The sequence below is a fragment of the Clytia hemisphaerica genome, unplaced genomic scaffold (genome assembly GCF_902728285.1).
Source record: "Clytia hemisphaerica strain Z4C2 unplaced genomic scaffold, Clytia hemisphaerica genome assembly, whole genome shotgun sequence".
Taxonomy (NCBI): domain Eukaryota; kingdom Metazoa; phylum Cnidaria; class Hydrozoa; order Leptothecata; family Clytiidae; genus Clytia; species Clytia hemisphaerica.
The window spans coordinates 127404-155229 of record NW_027104551.1 but is presented as its reverse complement, the minus strand read 5'-3'; the positions used below and the strand labels follow the sequence as shown (position 1 = coordinate 155229).

Here is a 27826-nt window from a genome sequence, read left to right as displayed (position 1 = left end):
GTTATTCAAAAGACCGCTGCGTTTACCAAAACAACTATCGAACAGTTGGAATGTCGCACTAATCTAATTGAACCAAATGCCAAATCAAACGTAGACAGGGGGGACCCGTCCTGTATTTTTATAATCTGATTATAGAAAGGGCAGGTACGAGCTGTGAGGTAGATTTCTGCCTGGGAAATTCACATTTAGTGCTGTCACTTTAAAATAAAAACCAAATTTTGGAATTTGCGTTTTCTTTAAGAAAGTGTGACCAGTGAACACAGGAAAAAGTCATCAAATCACACCGGTGTGAAAGTAAAAATCACACGGTGTGAAAGTATACATTTCACACTGCTATCCCACGCGTGGGAATCAGTTCGTTTTTACGCCGGTGGGAAACGCAAAATCACACCCCTCAAAATCACACGTGTATAATTGAATTTCCGACGTGGTTAACGCAGGTTCACACGCTTTAAACATTGTGATGCTGAATTGAACAATACACGTGTTATATCGAAAATCCCACGTGTTAATTCGAAAATCCCACGTCAAATTTCGTACTTCAGGCCCTCTCTTCTCGCGTGTTAAATGGCTTTGATTTGTAATTGATAAATTGTTAAATGTATTCGATCATTCGTGAGCATTGGCTCGATAGCTCCCATTCGTTCTTTCATGTACTTGCGCTACTTTGAGAATCCCGGCACTTTTGTCACAACAGTGGAGCTGCACTAGAGAGCCAATTTAATGACCTCAAACCCGTCTCACCGATCCACTGAGCCCTTGCAACGCAAGTCCATTGCAAACGAATGAGGCCGCCCTTGCGGGACGCCTCACCTTTAGCGTTGTGTTACACACTGATCGAATACACCCTTAAAATGTTATGATTTGAATGCAATCTGAACAGTTTCGGACCAATTTTCACTTGTGGTTTTCTTTACGCATGCGTAGTACAAGGGTGGGAATTGTACTTTCCCACCGTGTTAATTTGACTTTCCCACCCGCGGGAACTAATGACTGCGATTTCTTGTTTCTATCTTGTCCTTCTACGTTTTTAGAGTTTTGTAGTGTAAGTTTTATACTTCTTGGACTATAGTTGCCAGTGTTTGACAAAGTGTTAAATTGGATTTCACACGCCAAAAATTTATAGTGTACAACATACTGAAAAATTTTATTTGCCTACGGAAATTTGAATTCACACGTGTGATTTTGATAAAGCCTTTTCAGTGAAGTTTTAAAGTGTTAAATTGGATTTCACACGCCGAAAATTTAAAGTGTACAACATGCTGAAAAACTTTATTTGCTTGCGGAAATTAGAAATCACACGTGTGATTTCGATAAAGCCTTTTCAGTGAAGTTTAAAAGTGTTAAATTGGATTTAACACGCCGAATTTAAAAAAATAAAAATGACTATTTGAAAAATTCCGCAGTGTGATATTGGAAATCACACTGCCAAAACAATCACACCTTATCAGTTTATAAAATCACACGCAAAAATTGATTTTTGAAAATTACGGCGTCGGAATTTAAGTTTTCCCATCCGTGTGATCTGATGACTTTTTCCTGTGGAAAGAATAACAGAATTTGATTGGCTGTGTTTTTAACCGTCATTAGGATCTCGCTGGGAAATTTAAACTCTCAACCCTACCGTCAACTGCTCTAACTTAGAAGGATTGGTCAAAACATGGGACTGTTGATATCTGGCCTGTATTTTCACTTACTGTTAAATCTCTTTAACAACAAATTTGTTTTGATAACTCCACCAAGTTTATCAATTATACTTTCTGTCATAACATGTCACAATAACTTTCACTGATAGCGTGCTCTTTTTAACTTTTTTGTTTTCATTCAAAATGACCGGACGCCGATTGGAGAATTAGAGAACGCCTGCTGTCTAACCACCTATTGCCCAATGGGATTAACAAATAACGAGTGTGTAACTTGCCGCGCAAGTGACGTCAAATGCTCCATCATTTTGCCAATAATTTGGTCTTCTTCGTTCCAGACATTCGCGTATGTTCCCAGGTCTTCCACTACAGATTTTTTTCATATTTCAGTTTAAAAGCCTACTCGATGTGAAAGAGAAATCATGTTTTTTTAATACACCGCTCATTAACTCAAATCAAATGACTTTGGAGGTTCGGTGAAATGTTGGCCGAATTGCCGTCCCATGTTTGGTCAGATAGTCCCAAGTTAGAGGAGTTGACGGTAACCATGCTATATATTTTGCCATCAGTATATGAAATAAGAAATCATAGCATGGATCTCCGGATCTCCAGGCTAGATCAAACAAGGTGTTTGATTTCTAAACCCAATCAAATACCTATCAAACGAGGAAACACTTATAAAGTTTGATGACTTTATGATGGATAATTCTATAAAATTTGATTGTGGTGTGCAATGAGTTCAATTAAGGTTTGATCAGTTTGGTTAAGTTTAAGTTTAAGATTTATTACCTTGTTGCCTTTTCTTTTATCTAGCAGCATTTGATCGTAGTTACGGCTTTGACTTACGCTAATATCTTACTTTATATTCGCTCCTTACGCCAATACCCATAAAGTAATTACTGCCTCACTCCGAATATATTCAGCGCAGATACTGTGCACCATTTCCATGCTGGGTCGATCGCTTTGCGAAAAAAGGTCAGAAAAATGGATTTTCAAACTACTGTTTGATGAGTCAGGCAGAAATCAAATCTATTGGAAATTGAAAATAAAACGGCTCGCTGTTTTCTGTGTTTATGTAGACGGTCCATAACATCTTGGTTGGAGAACCATTAAAATAGTGCTCAATACTTCGTAGAGCGAAACATAAATTATATCTTTCGAAAATTCACAAGGTTAAAAAATATACATTACTTGAAGTTTCATGCTTATCGCAATCATCAGATGTGTAAAAACATTTAAAAAACCGTCTTATGTACAGATTTGAAGTGTGGAAAAAAATCGTAAAAATCGTAAAAATGATTAAAAGCAATTATGACAAATTAGGCGATAAAAATGATTAAAAGCAATTATGACAAATTAGGCGATAAAAAACTATAAAACTTTAAAAAGATTCAAGTGTTCGGTGGGACGCTTTTTATGTTTTTCAACAAAATGTTTATTAACGTGCCTACACGTGGAAATCAGTTCGGATATTTTATTTAAGAGTTTTTGTTTAGAATTGATGATGTGGAACCAGGTGGAACTTTTCAGTTAAGCACAAATTAAACGTTTTACCTCCGTTTGTAAATGGTCGAGCATGATCGATTAGACGGTCCATCAACACGGTCCTTCGATTTCACGATATGGTCCCTCTTTTTTTGAAATGTTGTATCTCAATGTTTTATGACTAGGAGATGATAACACGTTCCCACAAACCTCTAGGAAATCATTAATAAGATTAAAAGAAGATGTTTCCCTTTCTGACCGTTTTTAGCGGTCTGCAATGTTGATCTTTTGTTATACCCAGGTTTAAAGAAGGGTGTTGGAATTAGATGAGTGATGCCGACATTACATTAGACCAACTTACAGTATTCAAATTTGACTAAATTCTCACTGCACTGTAATGATCTGATTTTGTAGGCATAATTTTGGTGATACGTTTGGTTATTTTGAAATCGAGAGCCCCCCCCCTGGGAATTACATTATTGTCTGGCTGGCTCATATTAAACAACAGAAAAGATTGGTTTCCACTACATATTACAGTTTCTGGGTTTTGATTAAACAACCTTGTAATTTTCTGAAAGGTAAAGAAAAGCATAATCAATTGAACACAATCATTGACCCCCAACTTAAATTGGACTTACATATCAAACTCATCGAGCATCAATGAAACCCTATCTGATTTTGTAGGCATAATTTTGGTGATACGTTTGGTTATTTTGAAATCGAGTGCCCCCCCCCTGGGAATTACTTTAATGGGATAAACTGTCATCCGCGAAAATCGGCGAAATTATATCCCAATGGAAATTTTGAAGGGTCTCATCCGCGAAATATTTCTAAACAAAACTCAAAATATGTAAAATAAATACTATTTCAATGGCTACTTGCTTCAAAGAAGCGCAAATAATGCGTATTTCAACAACCAACATGCATTATTTGACAGAAAAAGTCACAAAATTGTGAAAATATTGCCACCCAATAGTGCCACCCGCGAAATTAAGTCCCCGCGAAATTTTTGAATTTTGCGGATAGGCCCAACCGCGAAATTTAATCCCCGTGAAAGTTTATCCCATTAAAGTACATTATTGTCTGGCTGGCTCATATTAAACAGCAGAAAAGATTGGTTTCCACTACATATTATAGTGTCTGGGTTTAGATTAAACAACCTTTTAATTTTCTGAAAGGTAAAGAAAAGCATAATCAATTGAACACAATCATTGACCCACAACTTAAATTGGACTTACATACCAAACTCATAGAGCATCAATGAAACCCTATCAATCATCCATCGAACTTCATCAAACAAAAAATTGTTATTGACCTTACTGTGATCAAACTAAACAAGAAATTTTCGTGAAATTGGGTGGGTTTAAAAAATCCCACTCAGTGGGGAAAAATGTCACTTCTCTGGTCAGTTATAGCATGTCTTGAAAAACATAAAAGGTACCATAATTTTGGATAGCATTAGTTGACAGAAAAAGTTTAAAACAAATGACTAAGCATGGGCAGGCGTGAGGCGCTATGATGATGTATATTACCCCTTAGTTTCTAAAGGGATTTTTTTGCATTGGTTGCATTGCATTGCAGCGTGTAATAATAGATAGACCTTGAGTGATACTTCAAAGTCACAAGTCAGGCTATTTTTCATGCCTTTTTAGTGTCCAGTTATCAGACTCTGCTCCTCCTGAAATCACTAAAATTTTGGTAATTACAGCCTTTTCAATAGAAAAACACTAGAAAAAGTGCTCTTTCTGGCTACTAAATCTTGTAGGAAACAAGTTTATTTTCATTTAACTTCATTTCTTCCAGTTTACAGAATCTTAATTTGAAAGTCATTCCTGAAGATGTTTTCAAGAATGCCAATTTAAAACATATCAAATTGACACCTGGGAATAATATAGAGGTAAGAATCTTTATTAAAAGTACAGGCAGGTCTTCTTTGTATAAATTAAGATACAAATACCTAATTGCTCTATTTGTTGATAATTTTACTTATAAATCTATTACTAATATTTAGATCTTTTTATCTGAACTTTTAAACCATATTATTAAGCAAACTAATCGAAATTGTTGTTCTATAGGCAAATCATTGGAAAAATAAAAATGAGGGTTGGTATTAATTGTAGTGCAAAGTAACAATTTTTACCTTTTTGTAAGCCCTTAAATTAACTTCCCCACATTTCACGGAAAATTAAAATTTGACCCAAATGGAACATTACAAAACTTGGAATCTTACACTTTTCCTTTCAGGTTTCAGAAAAGTACAAGTTAATGGACATTTTAAAGAATCTTGAAACTGTAGATGACCGGGTATGTACTATCACCGTTATTATATTGTTACCCGGTTTGTTTTTTGACATGATCTGTACGAGTTTCTGCGTATACAATAACAACCAAGCTTGGGAAGTACACTGAAGACAGTTTCACGAGTCAGGACTTCCTGGTCTACACTCATTGGTGAATTCGAATCAAAAAGTTATACATTACAAAAGACTGGTTTGCATTTGGAAATATTTACATTGTGTTGGTAAAACACACAAAATCTTATTATTCATGCCCTCTTTCGATTTTTTAAAAGTATCAGCGAATAAGTCTTCAGCTCCAAACAAAAGAGATGAAACAGACTCTGTAAACTCTCGGTGACCTGACTAATTTCCAAAAGCAAAACCAGAGAACTCAATTTCCACTTGGTAGGTCTGGAATTGAATCCTCTTTTTACATTGAAATGCATATCTTTGATTTGATAAAACTTTTTTCGTTGACCTTAACACTTTTATTTTAGGATATTACAGTGCAAAGGAATGCTATAAAAAACTTGAATGCAATATTTCAAAGAAGAGTGAGTCCTATTTTGTTCATCTCATCTGACTTTCCCAAAAAAAATCAACTTGTAAAACCTAATTAGATAAAAACTCTCAGACTGAAGTAGTCTAGGAGACCCGTCCTGTATTTTTTGATGGGTCCATTTTCAAGCTCAACAAACTTTTGAAAAAGAAAAAAATTTCATAATGATAAATTTTTCTCAAAGGGATGACCACTGGCACAATAAAGTCAGTGTTCTTATCGGCAGATTCCTATCAATGTTTTTTTGTCTTGAAGTTTGGAAAAAATTCAAATTATCAATCCTGACTGTATGCCATTAATTTTATCATCAGTATATCAAAAATAAATCATAACATAAATCTCTCTTTTAGCTACAAGAAATGTTTTTAACCAAACAAGCTTCAGAAATTTATTGCGAGCCTGCTGAAGAAAAAGTTCGAATACAAAAAATGATTACACTTGCACAGGTATTACTTCATCTTATATAATCAACCAATTCTTCAAACACAAGCTCTGTAGGTAACCACATTGTATGTAGATTTGACGTCAATTAAAGTTGAGTGAAGACGTCTTTTTGCAGCGACAGTCAAATTCAACAAAATCTGAATTTTTCTGAAAAATCTATAAAAATCGCTCAAAAATACACTCTACTGTATTCCACCATCAAACACTCTACCAGCATCCTGACATCCACAATGACGTCAACCGAAAGAACACACCACTGCTTGACCGGCAACGCAGTGCAGTGACAAGAATGAGGACACCCTGGATGTTCAAAATGTAACAGACTAGTTCACTATCTATGTTCGAGGCTACCAGCGTATATGATAACTGCTTTTAACGACGACCGAAGATACATTGTAACTTTGTATGTCAGACTGTGTGTCTGTGTAAAGGATTGCTGCCTTGATCCTAGATCTCAAACTTCTTTAAAAAACAGCGGCAGAGCTATCGAAACTGAAAAAATCAAGAAAACGAGAATACGATAAAGAAACTGAAGACAAATGAACATCATCTATCGAAATCGTAGAAACACAAAGAAGAGCTTTCACAACTAAGAAGAAGTTATCAGATGATCCAGCCTCCATACTTAGAATATCGAGAATAAGCTCGAAAGAAGTTAGAAGACTTTGCACCGAACTATGTCCACCATTAGGAGGAGCAAAAAATCGTACGCTGCAGTCGCTTCTGCTGGAACATCTGTCCTCAAATGACAACAAAAACTGCAGTCAAACAAGTACATGAAGAGGAAGCGCGGAGAGAAGGATAAATCTAGACGATCGAATAATTTAATCCATGGTGTCAAAGAAACGAGAGGATCCTAACAAGGAGGATGAGGATTGGGTGCCGAACTTATCGAAAATCTTCGTGTAAATCAACACCAAACATCTGATGAGACTCGGATCTAAAGCTGACGACAAGAGAGACCAATACTTGTTACCTTTAAGAGCGAAAAAAAAAAGAAAGCCTATTGGAATCTACAGGTCTTGAAAGGGAATGCCAATACAAAGGTGTCAGCATTTGTGAAGATCTAACCCCCACTCAAAGGAAGGACTTCAAAGACCTTCTGCAGGAAGCCAAGGAAAAATCAAGTGAAACGATGAATCTGGCGAGTCCGGGGTCATAAAAACGGCTTCCGCCTCAAGAGGGTAAAGACCAACGGCCCAAATCAACAATTCAACAAAGAAAAAAAAAAAAAAAAAAAAAAAACCGTAAAGAAGTAAAGCAAAACCAAAAACATACCAAAAAATCAAAGGACACACAAGCTAATATCACATCTACAACAATATTAAAGTTCAAAAAGAATGAGAATTCTCTATGCTAACGCCGATCAATTTACATCTGAAAATTAATTGATACAAACCTGTACAGAAGAAAAACCTCATCTGATTGCAATATGTGAAGTAAAACGAAAGTAGGCCGTGAAACATCTACAGAATACGAATTTGGGGTACACGCTCGTTAATCAAACACAATGTTGACACTAACAAGGACGTGGTATCATATTATCGATAACCTCCATCAAGCATTTAATTGTCAGGTCTTCAAAGTTGAATTTGAAGAAGCTTGCACTATCGAAGTTCGTCTTGCAGAAAGATCTGTTGGTGTTTGCTTGTCTTTATCGTAGTCCAACAAAACCAGATTCGTCTGACGAAAAAATGCCAAGCTGAATTCTCTTGTCAGTCCATCTCCCTGGACAAGAAGTACTCTCATAAATCCTCATTGGTGATTTTAAACTATCCGACAATCAATTGGGAAGAATTGGACACACCCCATAACGAGGAGAGTAAGGAAGAACAATTTTTGGATGCGGTGCGTGATTCTTTCTACACCAACATGTCGATGAGCCGACAAGATGCCGTGATCTGATGATCCGTCGACCATCGATTTAATCTTTACAGATGAAAAGAATCACGTTCGTGATCTACAGTACCTAAGCCCGCTTGGAAGAAGCGACCATAATGTTCTAGCTTTCAACTTCACAGCTTCACTGAGCGCAATAAACTCAAAACGTTTGCGTATACTGGAGGACTACGCCACCATGAAAACAAGAGCTAGTGTATGGTTCTAGAGAGTTCTTGAAGGCATAGATCAAATGCCAATAGGGGAAACTTGGAATTTTATTCAAAAGTAAGCTGTTGGAGCTTAGGAATCTTATGTGCCATTGAAAGAAATTGATCGTCAGAGTTCTCAAAGGATCGATACCAATAGGAGAGACCTACAGATAGAAGTAAGTGAAAAACGACGACTACACAGGAAATGGGCTAGATCGGTTTGCCCCATGAAAAAAGACGCAACGTCAATCTACATACAACAAGAAAGGTGAATCATGTGACAGAGCTCGTCGAACTACAACAAAACATTTTGCACAAAGCCAGTCCAATCCGAGTTTTTTGTCACACGGCGACGTAGATGAAATCTGCTAGCTTTTTCCTCTCTTCTAGAAACACCAAAAGATAAATCATCCCTGCGGCACGAAGATAATGAAAAGGCAATTCTCCAAAAACATTCTGCAGTGTTTCCTAATGAACCAAGTGAAGTCCAGTCCAAGAGACCGAGGAAATATTGACGATATGTCAGAACCAGGAAATGCTACTAAGAAAATTAAGGAGCTTGATTACCAATATCACTCGGTCCGATGAAATCCACCGAAAATGCTAAAAGAGCTTGAGACGAGATCGCAGAACCTCTTTCCCGTATATGAACAAAACCTTGACTGAAGGAGAATTACCTGAGGATTGGAAATTGCCCACGTACCTCCTCTTACAAAACAAAGGTGCTCATAATCAGCAGTCAACTATAGACAGTGCTAACATCAGTAGTTTGTAAACTAATGGAGTCAATCTTAAGAGCATACCACAAGATACCTTACAAACCTAAAGTTGCTATCCAAAAAGCAATACGGCTTATCGCAGACGTTCTACTGTCACTCAACTACTGATGTATATAGACAAATGCTGTGAAAGTATGTCGGAAGGTAAAGTCGTCGACTGCATATATTTCGATTTCGCGAAAGCGTTTGATACCGTGCCGCATCGCGACTTTGCAAAAGTTAGAAGGATTGGAATCACCGGAACAACCAAAAAATGGTACATCTTTTCTCAAGGACGAAAGCAACTAGTGAAGTGAACCAATCTCCTCAAAGCTAGACGATGTAATCAGCGGTATACCACAAGGAAGTGTATTAGGACCTCTACTTTTTGTGCTGTATATAAACGATCTTCCTGACAAAGTTGTTTCCGACCTATTACTTTTTGCAGATGACACGAAGATATTCAAAGGTCAATTCCATCAATGCTTCTCTTGTCATTCAGAAGGATGTAGACACATTGAATGATGTCTAAAGATTGGCTCTTAAAGTTCCATCCCGATAAATGTCATGTTTTAACACTTGGCAAACTAGCTAACATAAAGACGCACATCCTTATTCTCTCGCTGGTAATCAACTGGAGCATGTTTTCGAGGAGAAAGACTTGGGAGTTTTGGTGGATGCTGAGCTGATGTTTGAAGAACATATAGCCAAACAGGTAAACAAAGCGAATTCGACATGGTATTATCAGAAGGGGGTTTGATAATCTTACTCCAAAGACCAACGACTATACTCCGCCTTTGTGAGGCCGCACCTTGAGTACGCGCAGTCAGTCTGGTCACCCAAACTACGCATACATGTGAACATGCTCGAGGGAGTCCAAAGACGAGCTTCAAAACTTATCCCAATATATCGACACCTCCGTACAGTGAAAGGTTAAAACGGCTTGGATTACAACCTCGAATCCGAGACAGTTTTGTGATATGGTGCAGGTCTATAAACATCTTCCTTTTACGACAAAGATACTATACCTTCAAAACTAATCAGCCGTGCACGCCCTAAACGAAGACATTCCAAAGAGCTTTTACCAAACTTTGCTAATGACGGCTTCAATGGACCCCAAACTAAATCGTTTTACTATAGATGTGTGCCAACGTGGAATAAACTACCAAGAGAAGTTGTATCCGCACAATCGATTAAGTCGTTTAAAGAGAAACTGAATGATGCATGGAAAAACCACCCACAAAAATTTGTTACAAGAGGAATGTGAAAGAAGATCGGTTAGAGGCCCATCGTGAGCCTAGCTTGTAAATCTGTATAATAATAGTATGGTACCTTTACCGATTATGTTTTTAGTGTTAATTTGCTTTGTTAATATAATATCAAGACGATGTTCGGTATGATCGTTGCACAAGAATTATAATCACAAAATGATCCATAAAAGGTGACGATCTTTAAATTTATTATGTTTCATACAAGACATGCAATTAATTTGTATAGTAAATACTGTTAAAGGTTAAACAATCATAGCTTACTTGTACTGTATCTAACCTATATTTTCATTAACTGAAAAATTATTTCTTTTTTGTTTTCAAGAGCACCATCTTGGCTGGTCCAAGTGCGTTATCTAATTATCGAAACTACAAGGTATTTCTTCGTGACTTATTAAGAAATTTGTTCATTCTTTATTGGTTTCGTAGCTTTTCATAAAAGCATCTTTTTCTGATGATAATCCCCTCGGTTGTCCATCTGTCATAGGATACTCTGGCTGGGAAACTATTCTGCTAATGAACACCAATAATTTGAAGATTTGAAGCCACTTATTTCCTACATAGGTTGCGAGACGCTCATGGTTTTCATAAAAACACTGGATTAGAAGTAACATTTACCCCCATAATTTAAAAAAATGTAAATGCTAAATTTAATTTTTCATCTGAAATACAGTGCAAATTTTTGAGATTCACTTTTTCTTGCCTGGGAAAGGTTTAAGATTTACCTCTAGCCTTTGACTTGAAACTTAACGGGTAACACTATTTTGCTTAATTCTTTTACAGTTGGAAAGATTAATTGAAGAAAATTATGAATTATTTGTGTCTGATGCCCTTGAGCTGAAAGAGCTGAAAGAATCAGAAAAAGGTATGGGTGCAAGCTATACAACATCTTTTTATTGAAAATAGCAAAACATGCAACAAAAAGTATTGAATTTTGCTTTACAAATTATAATTTCCTAAATATAAACTGTACGGTCAAGGTGTGCCAGAGGGCAATAAGATAACAACGCTACAAAAAGCTTAATGACTCCTTTGGAATTCAAACATTTTCGTAGTATAATAAAAAAATGTGAATGACAGCTTGGAACACAGATAGGGGAACCAAAACACCTGACACCTGACTAAAACATTCTTTATCTTTATCATTGATTATTTTAACTCGTTTTAGAGTTGACGCCACTAAAGCGTATTGGTAGACAACAACAGACGCTACAATCTTTAAAACGTAAACGTTTCTCATCACCATTAGTCAATAAAAAACCAAGGCGATCTGCAACTACACATTCAGTGCACCATCTTTTACAAACACACTCCAAAAATAACGATCCAGAAGACTTCCAAACTAAAGTCTGGATGTGCGCATTTCAACCAGACATCAACGATCCAACAAAAACCACTAATTTAGTAGCAACATGTGGTGGAGACTCAATCTGTTTTATTGATTGTGATTCTGGTATTGTATTAAAAAAGTATAAACAGACTAATGAGGAGTTTTATTGCCTATGTTGGACTATTTTAAAATATAAAGATGAACTAAAGGGGGAGGAATCTACCCTTGCTGCGTTAGCGGTTGCAGGGATAAGTGGTGATATAAAGTTGATCGATCCTGATAATTTGATTTGTTTTGAACGTGTGTCGTATCATCGGAAACCGGTAGATGCCCTGATGTTTCACCCAATCATCCAACACTGGTTATTCAGTAAGTATCACACTACAGCAATATAATGAAGAAACATTTTAACAGTATGGTTTTGTGGACTCTATATTGTTTGATGTCCTAGGGGTTACTAGGTTTGTCAAATCTTATATAATGGCATGGAAGTTTGAAGTCTCACAACATATTTTGTTAACCCAGAACCTCAATTGAAACTTGTATGATATATACACTGAGCTTTATAGAAAAGCCCTTGAGACAATATCTTAATCCAGATAATTTTGACAATCTTTGATTAGAATTTTTTGAAACTCGATTTTGGTTGAATAATTTTAATATGGGGCTGTTTTGTGTGGCAGGCATTGTAAACACTGTATTGACCTCTCTGCTGTTACCCTTTTCAAAAAAATTCTGATCAGAATGCTTGGGGGATATTACTTAGTCCAGGGTTTATAAAGATCTTTTTTTCTTCTTTAAATAATAGTTAAAATTATTCTCAATTGCTCTAACAGGTGGATCAGAAGACAGAACGGTGGTACTCTGGGACCTAGGATACCCTTTCTCTTCCGACGTTAGAAAAGCAGAGTAAGTTATATTTCTTTGAGAAATTAACTTTTAGATGGATAGAACTTTTCATAAATAAGTTCATGCACAAGCAACGCTTATCCCATTTTTCAAAATATTGCTATGGTAATTGATTCTCAGAGAAGTTCGCTCTATTTAGAAGTAACACTTGAAAACTCAAGGGACGGCTGATATGACGTTTCACCCAAAAAAATTATGTAAAGGCTCGTTAATATTATTTTTAAGGGGAGAACTTTAAGTAACTATGGTTTAAGTTCTACGGCTTGATAAAAACAATTCCTGTTTTGATTTTTAGGAAGAAATTAGTTCTTAAGGGAAGCCTTCAATCCACTTTACGAAACCTGACGTTTGCACCTCACGGGAAAGTGATACTTGGTGCAACTGACGATGGATTGCATGTGTGGAATGTTGACTTTGTTGGAGTCAGTAATAAAGATCACGTCAGGTATACTTTTCTTAGGTGTCTATTAAGATGACATGATGAGCTCAACCGCGAAATTTAATCCCCGCGAAAATCTATCCCATTAAAGTAATTTCCCGAGTGCTTCAATTAAGACAACCCTGAATGTCACCTTCCCTTAGAGGCATAGTCGTTTGTGACGAGTCAGATAATTAAAAGTCCCCAATCGTTTTCACCCAGGAATTTTTGTTTAAATATATCGAAAATTTATAGAGTCGCCTAACTGTGACAAAATTTATATTTCATTATCTTTGGATGGACTACGCAGGCTATCACATTCATCATAGACTATTTGCGATGTTAGATTTTTTAGGCTTATTCAAATAAATGGATAGAAATTGAAACACAAAACTGGTCGCGTTGGTCACCCTTTTAAAGATGTCAAACCCTTGTTTACAAGATGGCTTGCTACGTTCCTTTTAGATCGGCTATGTATACATACAGACTTCCATCCAAGATTTCACAAGCAATTGATTCCCTCAATATCTTGAATAATAACCTATTCGGTATGTTATCCAGGGCCGATTTTCCACATTCCCAAATTTACTGAACATATTAAACACCAAAAGTGGCCGAGTTTTAAGTAGAATGGAAGGAGTCAAACGTGAGACAACAAATTTCCGATTGTTAGACTTTCTAAATTTGAATTGTAAAAGGGGTCCCTTGGTGATATAATTTGAGCCATTTGGGCCCATCCCATGTGATTGGACCCTACTAACTTAGAAATTTCCATTCCACATAAAACTTGAAAACTTTGTCTATAATATCTCTAGTATGCTCGTTGAGCCCACTTTGACCATCGACTAAAGGACTAACTAATGTTCAAGTGGTGTGAACTGAATAACAAATATGAATCTCTGGAAGTGATAAGCTACAAGTATTTTTTAGACCTTGAGGTCATAAAACTAACCGTTGTACGTTCGTTCGTCCGTCCGTCCGTTTATTATAAGCTCTACTGGAGTTTGGCTCGGTCGATTTTTCTGATTGACACAAAGATGCGTAATGTGACGGAGCCCGATTTTCGAAAAACAATTTCCGGTCGCCAGAAATATTCCGGAAAAAAGCAGTTTTTTAGGATTTGCTGGAGATTTTCATTAGTTTTCATTAATTTTTCTCATCTTTTTCTCAGCAATGAAGAGACTAGGAGAAGGAGTCATCCAAATCATTTATTCAAAATCGGAATTTTTACAGGTAGAAATTATTTTTTGTACAGAATATTCCTTTCGAATACACGGGTTGCTTTTGAGCCTTTGGATGTGTTTTTATGTAGGAAGAGGTTTCTGATTGTTTTTCATGTAATCGTCAATCTAAGATAATTTACACGAATTTGATTGGCCGAGAAGGATTTTTTGAGTAGAATAAATAAGCTGATAAATAAGTCCTTCGGGTTCACACAAATTACAATTTTCTCCTTGTTACTCGTGATTAATCGTTAATTGTACTCCAAAATTTAATAATACTGGTACTAATTATATGGTTGATTACATTTAGCTTAGATTTGTAAATGACGAGCGGGGCGATAAATCCGTAATAGCCCCGCTTTTTTGTCATCGCCCTGATGTAAACAAAAATTTCTATTGGTTGAAAGAAAAGTATCGTACGATATTTTGATTGGTTAACAAAATATCGTACGAAATTTTTAAGCCAATCAAAATAAGAGTGTCAGTCGAATGTTTTTTTATAGTTTCGAATGTTTTTATAAGTTTCGAAAAGAAAAGCGATTGAGTGTTCTTCAATTCTTTTTTTGAGCATATAATTAACGCGGAATAACATGGTATTCTCGGGTGATTTTGGATTAATAACCCCTCGTTTCATTGAAAACACTTCAAAATAGCCCTCACTACGTTCGGGCTATTTTGAAATGTTTTCAATGAACCTCGGGGTTATTAATCCCAAATCACCCTCTAAACCATGTTATTACTAGTACTAATCGCTATTTTTTACGAGAAAGGATTCAGTTCATTTATAATACATTTCTTAAATATACCATGATGGTTGATTGAATGCATTAGCTAGAAATTCATGTTTTGAATTTAAAAGCTGTTCATTTCCCTTATTTTCGTGTCTAGAACGACTTGCAACTCGTGACATCATTGAGCTGGAGAAAAACAAGTACTGCTTTCCTCAAATTCAATTTCACTAAAGGTTATTTTCTTTCTTTTTTGCTATTTGTATTAATTCTTCTATAGCACAAGAAAAATTACCACCAGGGGTTCCAATGTGGAGAGAGTTTGAATTAGAATGGTGGAAGTTGTGTAACTTAGACAAACTGGAAAAAAACTTCTGTACTCTTAGGTTCCAAATAAGCGGGCGGGGCGCTTGTTAATTTTTCGAAAATTTTCCAGCACAGAGGCACGCCTCCTTTTCTAAATCGTATGTTTACAGCGGAAACTTTTATCTATCATCAGGTTGTAGTACATTGCTTGCTGGAGACGACGAGGGCACCATATGGATGTACAACTTGAAAGAATTGATGTTGAAAAGTCACGATGACATGGATAACGATGCAAAAGCACTTGTTGAAAATCTGCAACCCATCAAAGCAGAGGTTTGTCTCTCCATTTAGTTTTTTTTTTCAAGGAAACAGTTGTGCAGTGTCTTGACTGACTTTTTGTGAAATTAATTGATGTGGATTTTCAAATTTCGATTAAGCCTCTTTGCCTTGAATGAAATCTGAATTAAATTTTTTTTTACAAGCACTAATTTGGATTTTTTTCGACTTAGTAGAAAGTAAAGATTTTTATTTTATGTGGTTGCCGATTATCTAATGGACGGGATAAATACTGTCAAGAAATATAACCTTGCAAAATTTAGCTCTCAAAAATAACTTAACTACCGTTCCCTTTCTTTCTTTTTCAGAAATTACGTTGCGAGAATAAATATGGCCGTCTTTTCAATCACGTTTGTTCTTCGAGCAATCTTGATCACGTGGTTGGCGTGACAGACGCAAATGTTGTCGCAATCTGGAACAGATGATTGGTTCATTTATTGGAAATAATGAATGTGATTGGCTCTTCCATATGAAATTGGTCACGTGGTTGTTTTGATAGACTTTTAAGTTGAGCATTTGCTTCTTTCAAATGTAATTTTATGTTTCATTACGTCTTTTTGTACGATCTCTTTTACGATCCTTTACTGGTTTTTAGTTGTTTTTATATCTTTAGGTTGTTTAATTTACTTCATCTTTTGTTCATGCACACCTTTCCCAATCCTATTTTGTTCCTTGTCTTCTAACTATCCGTGTCGCCTTACCTGATCGGGTTATTTCTTACCGAGAAAGCTCTTTAAAAAACACATGTTCAGAACATGCACCCCTACAATGACTCTGAAATTAATTACATCATTTATATCAAAGCTGATTAGCTCAAGTGACATATTTTGTAGAAGAAGAAAAAACAGAAAGGTTATATATCAGTGCATGAACATGTCTCATTATTTAGGTCTTTCGTTCTTTACTTAATTTTCTTAGACGGCTTTTTACCTTAGAGTATTTTTATTAGTTGAAGCGTGTATATATTTTGTACATAGATTTTTTGAAAAACAGAGACTTTATTTCACTAAAACCTTAGAAGGTTATGAATTAGTTTTCCAGGAGTGTTTTCCATCATAAATTAATTTCTGCCAAAAAGCCATGGAAGTCCAATGCATTATAGTATGTTAATTTCTGAACTCGAATATTATTCTCCTTGTGGTATTCCTATTTTTGTTCTGGCAGCACAATAATGTCAACGTTTTGAAATGATCAGTTAGTCTTACTTGGTTTATTTACAAATACTTCTGATAGATTAATTGTGTATTTTGAACTGTACACCAATTCTTACATAAGAAGAGAACTAACCTTAAATGATCTTCTGAAAAATAATTTGTTTCTCTTATCCCGTCTATACTTCTATTACTGTGTGTCCGAAAAAAATTCCTGGACTACAGTATACTAATTTTTGATAGCGATGCATTTTGTGGCCAATGAACCTACAATGAACCTTTAGTCAAGGATATCTTTAACACTTTATCTTGCTAATTATAATTCAAGATTTACAGACTATGATTGAATACTTCAAAGATATCTTGAGAAATCGCAAAGACCCCTTGCCCTGCATATTGGGGTTTATGAAAAATGTCTTTAATGAATGGACTGCTGAATAATATTTTTGAAGCTAAAACTTTTAAAGAAAAAAAATCGGGAAAAATAGATATGTTTGGAGTTAGTTTTAAGGCTTGGGGACACGAGAAGTTCGGGTTGATGCAATGCAACATGCTCCATCCCACCAACCTGAGACGCTTTCTCGTCGTTGTGTCTCCGCCGCATTTTTTTTTTTTAAATAATATTTGTGATTCTCTCACTTTGGTCTCAAAATTGATTCGAATTAATTCTGCTCCATTGTTCTAGGGACAAAATCAGCGTGTCTTTTGGATATTTCCCTCGTATTTTGTCCCATGAAACAAAAAAAGAAAACATGAGACGCGCACTGCTTTTTTTCTTGTGTTGGTGAGATGGAGCATGTTGCATTGCACCAACGCGAAAAAAACTTCTCGTGTCCCTAAGCCTTTACTACAACATAAATTACCTTTACCTTAATAGTAATACCCTATCGATCCCAGGTCTTACCTGACCACTTTACGCTATTGATGATTTTGATGGAACCGTTGACGCGGGGGGATGTAAACGATTCCTCCAATTTTACAGCACTGGTCTTTTTACATCGCACAATCGTTTACTGGGCCATTGCATTATTTTAAAGGCCATTATACTTGGGCAATTTTTCGGACACACTATAAAATCGAAAAAACCCGAATATATCGTTCCTAATTTGATATTAATTACTACAATGATAATTTACATTTTGACCCCCTGTACATTTGGTATTAATCAATTTGGTCCCGGGGGGGGGGGTACTTAGGCAAAAATGGATGATGGGTATGTGTGGACGGTAAGGGTCGGTTTTTTCACCTTTCAAAGTCTCTCTAAGGGTATGACTTTTTTCAAGAATCAAAAAAAATATTGTAAAAAAAGTCTCTCTAAGGGTATGACTTTTTTCAAAAATCGAAAAAAAAAATTCAAAAAGGGTCACTTTTTCAGCAAAAATCAGTCTCTCTAAGGGTCGGTTTTCGGAGGTCCCGTCCGCACATACCCCTCATTAGCCAACCCTAGTACCCCCCCCCCCGGGAATTTGGTACAAACAGCAAACATCCAAACGTCTGTTTTGATTCCGATATATGGGGGCTTATTTAATGCGATGGGGCACCGGATGCTGGCCCCCTACATTTGCAAAATCGCGACGTTTGTTTGAGCGCCGAGAAAAGTTGAAACAAAAAGGGAAGAAATGGAATGAAATCTCGATTCTGATTGGTCAATGTTTATTTACGTATGACGTTATGAGCTTCCTTCAAGATGGTAGACTCTAGTTGTGAAAGGTTTGCGAAACAGCTGTTTTATGGTTGGCTTGTCATTTTTTTTTTAAATATAAAGCGATAAGAATGTCTGCACAGATTAGGCAAATTTACAAGGAATGATAATAGCTCTAAATGGGTTACTTCACTAGAGAAATGTTTCATAACAAAAGCTAGGAGCAGTCATACTAGCCGTATTGTATAAGGGTTGCGAAGCGATCCAGACTCCACCTCAATTCGCAAGTTGCTAGCAAAATAAGAGACTCTCTAAAAATCCCTCTTCTAATAAAGCCGCTATAGAGACAGGGTCGTAAGAGCCTTAATGCCCCAAACACATTACATAATTCACGGCGGCACAACACCCGCCGCTGCCCGCGCATCGAACTTTTTTTTTCCTTCTAGTTATTCTAGTGTAAATGGTGCCTTAATAAAATCGAACGATATTCGTCGAACGATCGAACATTTTTATTCGAATCACGAATCGCCCGTCGAAATCATCACAAACAAAAACATAAAAATAAAACAAAAACAAAAATGTACAAAGATGGCTTGTTGGTTCTTTGGCAGTTTTGATTTATTTCTTGACAAATTCGACAAATTTGATTACCTCTCCGTACTTCTTTATCATAGAATATCCACTTGGTTTTGCAAGGTAAGTTTCGTTCACTAAAAGAGCACTCCTCCCACCCGCGCGACTTGCAAAAACCTCTCATTGATTGACCTTATTTTTTGATACTTGATACTTGCTGCTAAAAGTCAAGGGATGATCCTTTCTGTCACCCTTCAAACTATTTTTTTTTTTCATTAAACAGCAAAATAAACATTAAAAACCGAAGAACCACTGCTTAGATTGCTTAGATGCGTGCCGCCCGCGCGGCAATTTGATCAACTTCAGATTCTAAGTCCGTGTTTCGGCTTCCGGTAACTTTGTTGCTGTTCACTGCTAGGGTACACCATTTTAAAACAGCATTTTTCGCAGTCCTAGCTACCAAACCGAGAAAGTTTTCGTGGCTTCAAGCCAAACCATTCAAGGTCATTTTGATAAAATCATCGGTTTGAAGATGTGATTTATATAGCAAATTTTATAGCAAATTTTCGCTTGGGATAGAAGTTTAAAGGTACGTGCACAATATAGCAAAACTGCTTCGCTCATAAATTCGCTTCGCAAAAAGGAGTTTAGCACAGTTGTTTGGAAGAACGCAACAAATTCATTTATTATTAGAATATAAATTACTTCCATGATGATTTTTCTTAAAATGATAATGTCATATATATTGTATACTGTATTACTGTTTTACTTCAAATAAACCCCCTGGCGTTTATCAATTTTTTTAGATTTTAGGAGGAGCATTTAAAACAACCAAGGTTAGACAGTATAGAGAGGGGTGCCCACCAGTGCGCCAAACTCATTTTTAACTTTTCTCACTTACTTTTGGTTTTTACATAAATTCTTTTCGACTATCTCGTAGACAAGCTTGAAGTCCTTCTTTCAATTTGTTTTCACTTTATTTGCCAATCTGGAAAGTAAGGCATGTACGCCGGATATCTCCGGCGCAGACTTTGGATTTCATAGGCTTACACAAAGAAAGGCTACGCCAAGAAATCTCTGGCGTAAATATTCTCTTCTTTCCAGACTGGTTTATTTGAAAGCTTCTTCTTGGAATAATAAGTCGTTAAAGCGAGCGCTATTCGAACCCAGTCCGCGAAACAAGGAACCAGTGAGCAAACAGATCTTTTGAAAGAAAAAATTAGAGCTCCGCTCGCTGGTAATACTTAAACTCTCTTCTGAGATGATACAAGACTTAGAACTAACTTGACGCGAAGAAGACGCAGGATAAACAAGCTCTTAATTCATACCACTTCGCCTTCAAGACGTAATAAACTCACAAAAGAGCTAATTTCAATTGAAGTAAGACTTCAAAAAGCTTATAAACATTCATCTCAATTTGAGGAAGATAGAGCAATAAAAGCAATCAAGAAAAACCCAAAATACTTCTACTCATATGCAAAACAATTTGCAAAAGTCAAAAACAAAATTGGATCGCTAATTGATGGAGAAAACCTTATCAGTGATCCAAAAAAGATGGCAGATATTCTCTCCAAACAATACAGCTCAGTCTTCAGCACATCCAAACATCCTCCCCCTTCAACAACTGACCAACCAGTGCAGATGGGAGATATCCCATATCCCACTAACAAGAAAGGACTTTAAAGATATGATAGGTGAACTTGATAATACTTCTGCTGCTGGACCAGATGGCTTCCCTGCAATTTTTCTAAAACACTGCAAAAAATCACTATCAAGACCTCTTCTCATCCTTTGGAGAAAATGCCTCGATACTGGAAAGACCCCTGAAACTCTAAAGAAATCTCTCATTGTACCTATCCACAAAGGAGGACATTGAACTCAACCCGAAAGATATCGCCCAGTCGCTCTCACCTCACACCTAATAAAGATTTTCGAAAAGATTCTTCGAAAGCATATGACACACTTTATTGAAGAGAACGATTTATTCAATGCAAATCAACATGGATTTCGCTCTGGCAGATCATACCTCAGTCAACTTTTGTCACACTACGATGAGATTATATCTCTACTCGAGCAAGGCAAGAATGCAGATGTTGATTTCTCCAAAGCATTTGACAAAGTGGACTTAAACCTCGCTCTTACCAAAGTTCAAAATCTTGGTATTGGTGGAAAAATCTTGAAATGGTTACAATCGTTTTTAACCAATCGCTATCAAACCGTACTAGTGGATGGGACTCTATCTAACCCAACACCTGTCATATCAGGCGTCCCACAAGGGAGTGTTTTGGGACCATTGATTTTCCTCATCTTAATGGGGGACATTGATGAAAAAGTTCAACACTCTTCGACAAGAAGCTTTGCAGATGACACAAGACTCATCAAAGGCATAGAAATCGTTGAGGATACACAAAAACTTCAAGGAGACCTAAATTCAGTCTATGTATGGTCAGATGATAATAACATAGAGTTAAATGCTGTCAAGTTTGAGCTGCTGAGATATGGCCCAAACACTGAAGTTAAAGCTGAAACACACTACACAAGCAGTAGCAACATTGAAATCAAAGAATATGAATATGTCAAAGACCTTGGAGTACTGATGTCCAATGATTGTAAATTCAAACACCACATCAACAATGTTGTTATCAATGCTCGTAAAACCTCATCCTGGATCCTGAGAACTTTCAGAACAAGAGCAGCTACACCAATGCTCACTCTCTGGAAATCTCTTGTTCTTCCAACTCGAATATTGTTCTCAACTCTGGAACCCATGGCTAAAATGTGATATACAAAGTCTTGAAATGATCCAGTGGAGCTTCATTTGAAAAATCATTCACCCCGAAAAATCATACTGGTCAAGATTGAAGGCATTCAAGCTTTATTCGCTAGAAAGAAGACGTGAAAGATACATGATCATCTACACGATCATCTACACGTGGAAGATCCTTGAAAACCTTGTGCCTAATATCAACCAGTCAGACGGGTTACGACCTGTTTTCCAACCCAGACTTGGAAGATTATGCTTTGTGAAAGCCTGAATCACAGGAACATCAGTTGCCCTACAGTCAATCCGACATCTTATCAACCCGTGGACCAATCTTGTTAACTCCCTCCCTAAAGAATTGAGGAATTTAAGTGGATGCCCTGTGCTAGAATTCAAAAAGAAGCTAGACAAGTTCCTTGTTTCTGTTCGGGATGAACCTTCTGTTCTAGGTGCAACAACAAATGCTGCATCCAACTCAATCAAACATCAAATCAATAATCGGCAGGCGGACATTGGATTGTTCACCTAGATAGAAGACCATCGAAAGCACTTCCAAGTATTCCAAGTAAGTACAGGGGTATTTGAACTTTTCAAAACCACGCACTTTTTCACTAAAAAAGCGTCTTTTTTATAAGAACTTAAGCGTTTCACTAACCTGTTTATTTTTGTAAATATTTTCTTGTCGTCTATTTTTTGTTTTCTTTTTCAAGTTTTGCTCATTGAAAATGACGGCAATGTACCGTAACTTGGTCTAATGTCGACAACCCTCCTCTAATTCCGACACTGACGCGACACCCTTTTTATCAGCTGAAAATGATAGAAAGGTTGAAACTGTTTTTCTTTGCTTATTGGTCAGAGAGGAATAATCCTTTTTCAATCGGTGATTCAAGCTTTCATATTATTCCTGTCTCTAAAGAAGGGTGTCGGAATTAGACGAGGGGTGTTAATATTAGACCAACTTACGGTAGTGTCTTCTTTTTTAATTGAGATCGCCAGCTTTGGAACATTTTGATGTTTGACGTTTTGAATATGATGTTTGGATCATTCGCAGACTGGACCCTTTTTTATATCAACTACTGGTGATATGTTTCTATTGGTTTTGAATTAATGAGCTAACATGTTTCAATGAAATTTTGCGCGATGGAAGATAACAGGTTTTTAAAAGAGGAAAGTCATTTTCAGAACTCTTCTTGTGCAAATCTTCTTATAAAAAACGTTTCCTCTCGCAATCAGCCATGTTTACAAAAATCCTGAATTTCGTGATTTTTTTACTTGGCCTCGTTCAAAATCGGTTTGGTGTTCTAGTGCTCCGTTTATTTTAATTTTCGTAGAGATTGCTAGGGATAGTTTGAGGATTCTGCTGCATAAAGGAAGTTCTTTAGAAGTTTGTTTTTGGTTGTTTTTTTTCAAGTTCAAAGACGTCCGTTCGTTCACTGGGACTGTTCGCGCACTGGTAACTTGACTCTCACAGGAAGGACCAAGACTTTTTAACGCTCTGCCAAAATCCCTTCGAAACCTTACAAAATGTACCACTGTGTACCAAACAAACTTTTAAACAACATCTTGACCAATCCCTGAATACACTGCCAGACGAACCACTGCTTCCTAATTATTTCAACTTCAGGAGAGCTGATTCCAACAGTATATCAGTAATGGTCACTCATCGGATTCCACGAATTGGATGAGTACCATAAAGTACAAAATCAAAAACAAAGTATCACGAAGAAGTAAGTATCTCTACATTAACACTAGCCTGGCAGTGAGGATCTTATCGCAATTCTCAAATTTATGGAAAACACCAGCTTTTTGCTGATTTTTGCCTCGATTGCCCAAAACCCGTAACCTTTTTAGCTTGAGGGAAGAGTTTTTGGGTTTGCCAAAAAAAATCCTAGTCAAAATTTTTTTTCATCTTCGCAGGATTATTCCCAACCTCAAAAAACATCTTTTTGTCTAGGGTTATTCTTGGCAAATTCTTCCTTCAAAGAATATCCATCACTTTCGTTTTCCCCTGAAGGCCGCAAGAGGAAAAATTTTAGGGCTCATGCTCTCTAGGCGGGTGGCCTAGACTCGCTTTCATTTTGTATAATTTTATAATAACGTATAAGGTAGCGTAATTTATGCAAAAATAATAATAATCTTTTTTATTTTTATTTTCAGGTATGCCGCCAAACATTGACGTCATCGTGTATGGATTTAGCATGAACAATAGGACCGACAGACTTGACAAAAGGAACAAACAATAAGACGACCCAAGAATCTTACGATGAGGGCGTTTTGTCTCCGCCTGATATCACGCCCACAGAAGACGCTGTTTAAAAAGCGAGGGTAAAAATAGTAAGTAATATCTTTTCGTAAGTGTTTATTTTGCGAAATATATAAAAATTTTCTAATATGGTGTACAAATTAGCATTTCTAGAATTTTGATAACAGAAACTTAAATATATAATGAAGAAAAAAATAAACAGTTTTTTCTTATCACGTCACTTTACATTTCCCGACTCGCTAACTCCCAGAGGAATTCCGATTGTAAACCCGATTGGTTAATTTCGGAACATCTTCATAATGGCAGATAATTTAGAAGTGTCTACTGTGGAAAGGTCGTGTGAATTTTCAGATGTCAGTGGTAATTTTGTTGGTTGACGGCTTGTTGAATCTGGCAAGAAAAAAGTAAACAGGTAATAGCTTTTTCTAACCAAGGATCTGAAGGATTCGAGCCACACTGCCTGGGGGAATCCAAGCGTTAAACTTTGTTCACAGTCTAGTTTATGATATTTTTGCTGCTTGTTTAACGCTTGGCGCAGGTAACTCGCCTGCAGGGAGATTTTCCCTGCAATGCAGGTTCAGTCTGATTGGCCACATTTGTGTGTATTACTTAGCAGTACTTCCGCGAGTATATATTTTGATAATTTCGATGCGCGCACATAATTTATGGAAAAAGCTGACTCTGCATAAAAAATGAAAAAAAAAATGAAAATGAAAACATATAGATTCATTTTTAGAAACAAATTGGCCGTTGGCTGGAAGTCTAAATACATGTGGCTGATGTTTTGATGTGGTTTTTGGTAGTTTTGAAAGTCTTTAGAACTTGTGAAAAAAGTTTTTATGGTAAGTTGATTATGTGTGTTTGCCTGGGTTTCCAAAGTTCAGAAAGTCTGTCAACAAGGGTCCACACACAGACTGTTTGTAACATTCTGTATCAGACTAATCTACCTGCACCAAGCTCTATAATCTTAGAACTTTGTGAGGTGAGGTATTTTTTGTTTTTTCTAAGATTATGAGCTTGGATTCCCAGGCTACATTAACATAAAAGTGAATCCGGGAACCTTGCTTACTGCTGTAGCTTTTTCGATATATCTTCCAGTTTAAATTTTACTGATGTCAAAATGGGAAAAGAATGATTGAATACTGTTTCTTTCAGAAAGAATTCAATAATTATTAACACATATTAAAGTTTTTTTCTTTATGATTCTCCCTTCTTTACAGCCACTTGCTTTGTTTCAAATAATAAACGCCCCTCTGCTTTGACATTATGTTTAGGGACAAGATCATTCATCCCGTTTGTACTGGCTGAGGGAAAGTAATGTATGCTGGAGTAATTTTTTATTCAATAATAGACTGCCACATTCTCCTATTAAAAATGTCTATAGTTTTCAGCCAGAAAATATATACCTATTTTATTTATGATTTGGATCAGCACCATCATGAATTCAGTCTGATTCAGTCAAAGTTAGTTATTTTAGACCTTTTTTAGGCTCAATTTGAATAATTAAAAACTTCAGCTGCATCAAAACAATGATAAGAAAATCTTTACGCACATTTACTAATCATGCTGTAATTGTTGCGATACTTGAGTTTTTGGGCCAATCCAGAATTTGTCTTAACAGGGGGCGAACGACACAGGATTTCCAAGGACAAAAGTTTTCACCAAAATTCAAAATTTCCAAGAAGAGAGAAAAAAATGTATGAATTTCCAAGGCAATTGAATTAAAAAAGGCAAAAAAGAGTGGAATTTCCGACGCATTTACTCTCGGGTACCTATTAAACGTACAGACCAAAATAAACGTACAGGGGGGGGTGGATAAAATTGGAATTAATAAACGTACAGGTTGAAATAAACGTACAGGCGAGATATCAGAGCTAAAATAAATAAACGTACAGGTTAAAATAAACGTACAGGGAAAAATCTACCAATTTTTCAAAAGTAGAACATCCAGGTCAAAACAACTGACTTAAGTATAGGTATATCTCTTATAGATCAATGACAAGTACTTAAATAATCTTTTATTACTATAAAGTAACGAATAAATCAATTGAGTCAATACTTTTTATCAGTTTTTGGAAGAGGAAGTACTTTTTCCAGTATGAATCGGGCGATATTGGGCAAAATAAATAAACGTACAGGTCCTAATACAGGTCCACGTACAGGCAGGAAATTTGACACGAAAAAACGTACATGGACATTTATTAGGCACCCGAGAGTAGCGAAAGTACATGGATTTTCTTCAGAATTTCTGACCAGAGCCGGAAAAAAAATATTTCCGAGACTAGGAAAAATTAAAAAATGCACGTCCTCTGACAGGCGGTAAAAATATTCTGGAATGGCCCTTTATTAATTTTTTTAATTTATTTATTAAGTCGGTCTAATGTCGACATCCCTCCTCTAATCCTGACCACCTATCTTTATAGAGCTGGTATTAAAATTATTAATAGGATGGCTAAAATTGCTAATTTCATTTCTTTGCATGCAAAGTGGTCAGACAGTTAGTCACTCTAGGAAATCAAGCTTTCAGAAAAAACAACATCAGTCATCTTCAGAATGTATTTGCAACAACAAGGATGAGAGTTACCTGAATCAAGTTTGCAAGACAATTGATTAAAACTTGAAAGTTAGAAACAAAATAAAACGTGCAGCAGCCAAAATCAACCAACCAAAATTTGTCATTTAATTCCCTAGACAGCACTTCGATTTTTAAGGCCTTGTTTATACGCTGAAGTAAAAACAATTCCGCACATGTAAATGGGTCTCAGTGTTTGAGGTCTGGCAAAATTTCTGGGAAATAGTCTATCCAGCAGTGCGCAGATCTAGGTGGGTTCCGTCTCCCCCGTAGATCTTTTTTTTGGGAACTTGATCTTCAAATTAGTTCTCAAGGTTGGCTTGGCTCAAATTTTTCATCTATGGCTCAAATTTTAGGCAATTTCTCATAGTTTTTAAGAATGTTAATTTCATTAAAAAGCGCCAGATTATTTTTGCATGAATGCCTTTTTGAATGAATGTATTTTTTGCGCTTTCGCAGCAATAATCTTTGATACGCATTTCGGCGGGACGCTAGTGTGACTAACTGTCAGAGGGGAACATTGTTTTTCAATCAGTGATTTCGACCGTCCAATTTTTCCTTTCCTATCTCTAAAAAAGGATGTTGACATTAGAACAAATGGTAAGTTCTTTGAAAAAGTGCAAGTACTCTGACGAATGATCAAACCGGCTAGTTTGAGACGCAGTCATATTAACACAGGTCAACGCTAATTACTGTAAAATCTAATTACTGAGTCCCCTGAAAGAAAATAGCTGTTACACAATCACTTTATCAGATTCCATTATATCTCCTGCATCAGCTTGGGTATGATAACAAGAATTGATGAAAATAGCTGTAGTTTGTGTGACCTGTGACCTGCGTTTGGAACTAGCTGTGCTCAAACACAATATATAGACCTTTTACTGTTGTCAGTCATTACAAACAGAATGAATTATTTTTTTAGGCAACAGTTTAAAGAAACCCCCCCCCCAGGGTTTTTTGGTGGCTTGGTGGTAAGGTGGTAAGCTGTATATAAGGGCATGAATTTTACAGTTCAGCAAGATTGTGAAAACCACAATCATTACTAGAGAAATTGAGATATTTTAGCCAATCTAGAGGGTTTGAATTCC

The 27826-nt window shown here is 36.4% G+C and overlaps 1 protein-coding gene and 1 long non-coding RNA gene across 2 annotated transcripts; both read left to right on the top strand.

Moving 5' to 3' along the window:
* The first annotated feature begins 4518 nt into the window (after window positions 1-4518).
* On the top strand, window positions 4519-16868 carry LOC136822892 (leucine-rich repeat and WD repeat-containing protein 1-like). The gene is made up of 15 exons (XM_067079200.1): window positions 4519-4532; window positions 4932-5025; window positions 5373-5432; window positions 5905-5961; window positions 6317-6412; window positions 10852-10902; window positions 11310-11391; window positions 11695-12225; window positions 12693-12765; window positions 13061-13210; window positions 13649-13731; window positions 14355-14416; window positions 15295-15370; window positions 15634-15773; window positions 16085-16868. The coding sequence occupies exons 1-15, from the start codon at window positions 4519-4521 to the stop codon at window positions 16199-16201; spliced, it is 1686 nt and encodes a 561-aa protein (XP_066935301.1). The 3' UTR covers window positions 16202-16868.
* Window positions 16869-23469: 6601 nt separating this feature from the next.
* On the top strand, window positions 23470-24222 carry LOC136822939 (uncharacterized). Its single transcript, XR_010848965.1, has 2 exons — window positions 23470-23630; window positions 24061-24222. It is a non-coding gene; the product is annotated as an uncharacterized lncRNA (long non-coding RNA).
* The last annotated feature ends 3604 nt before the right edge of the window (window positions 24223-27826 follow it).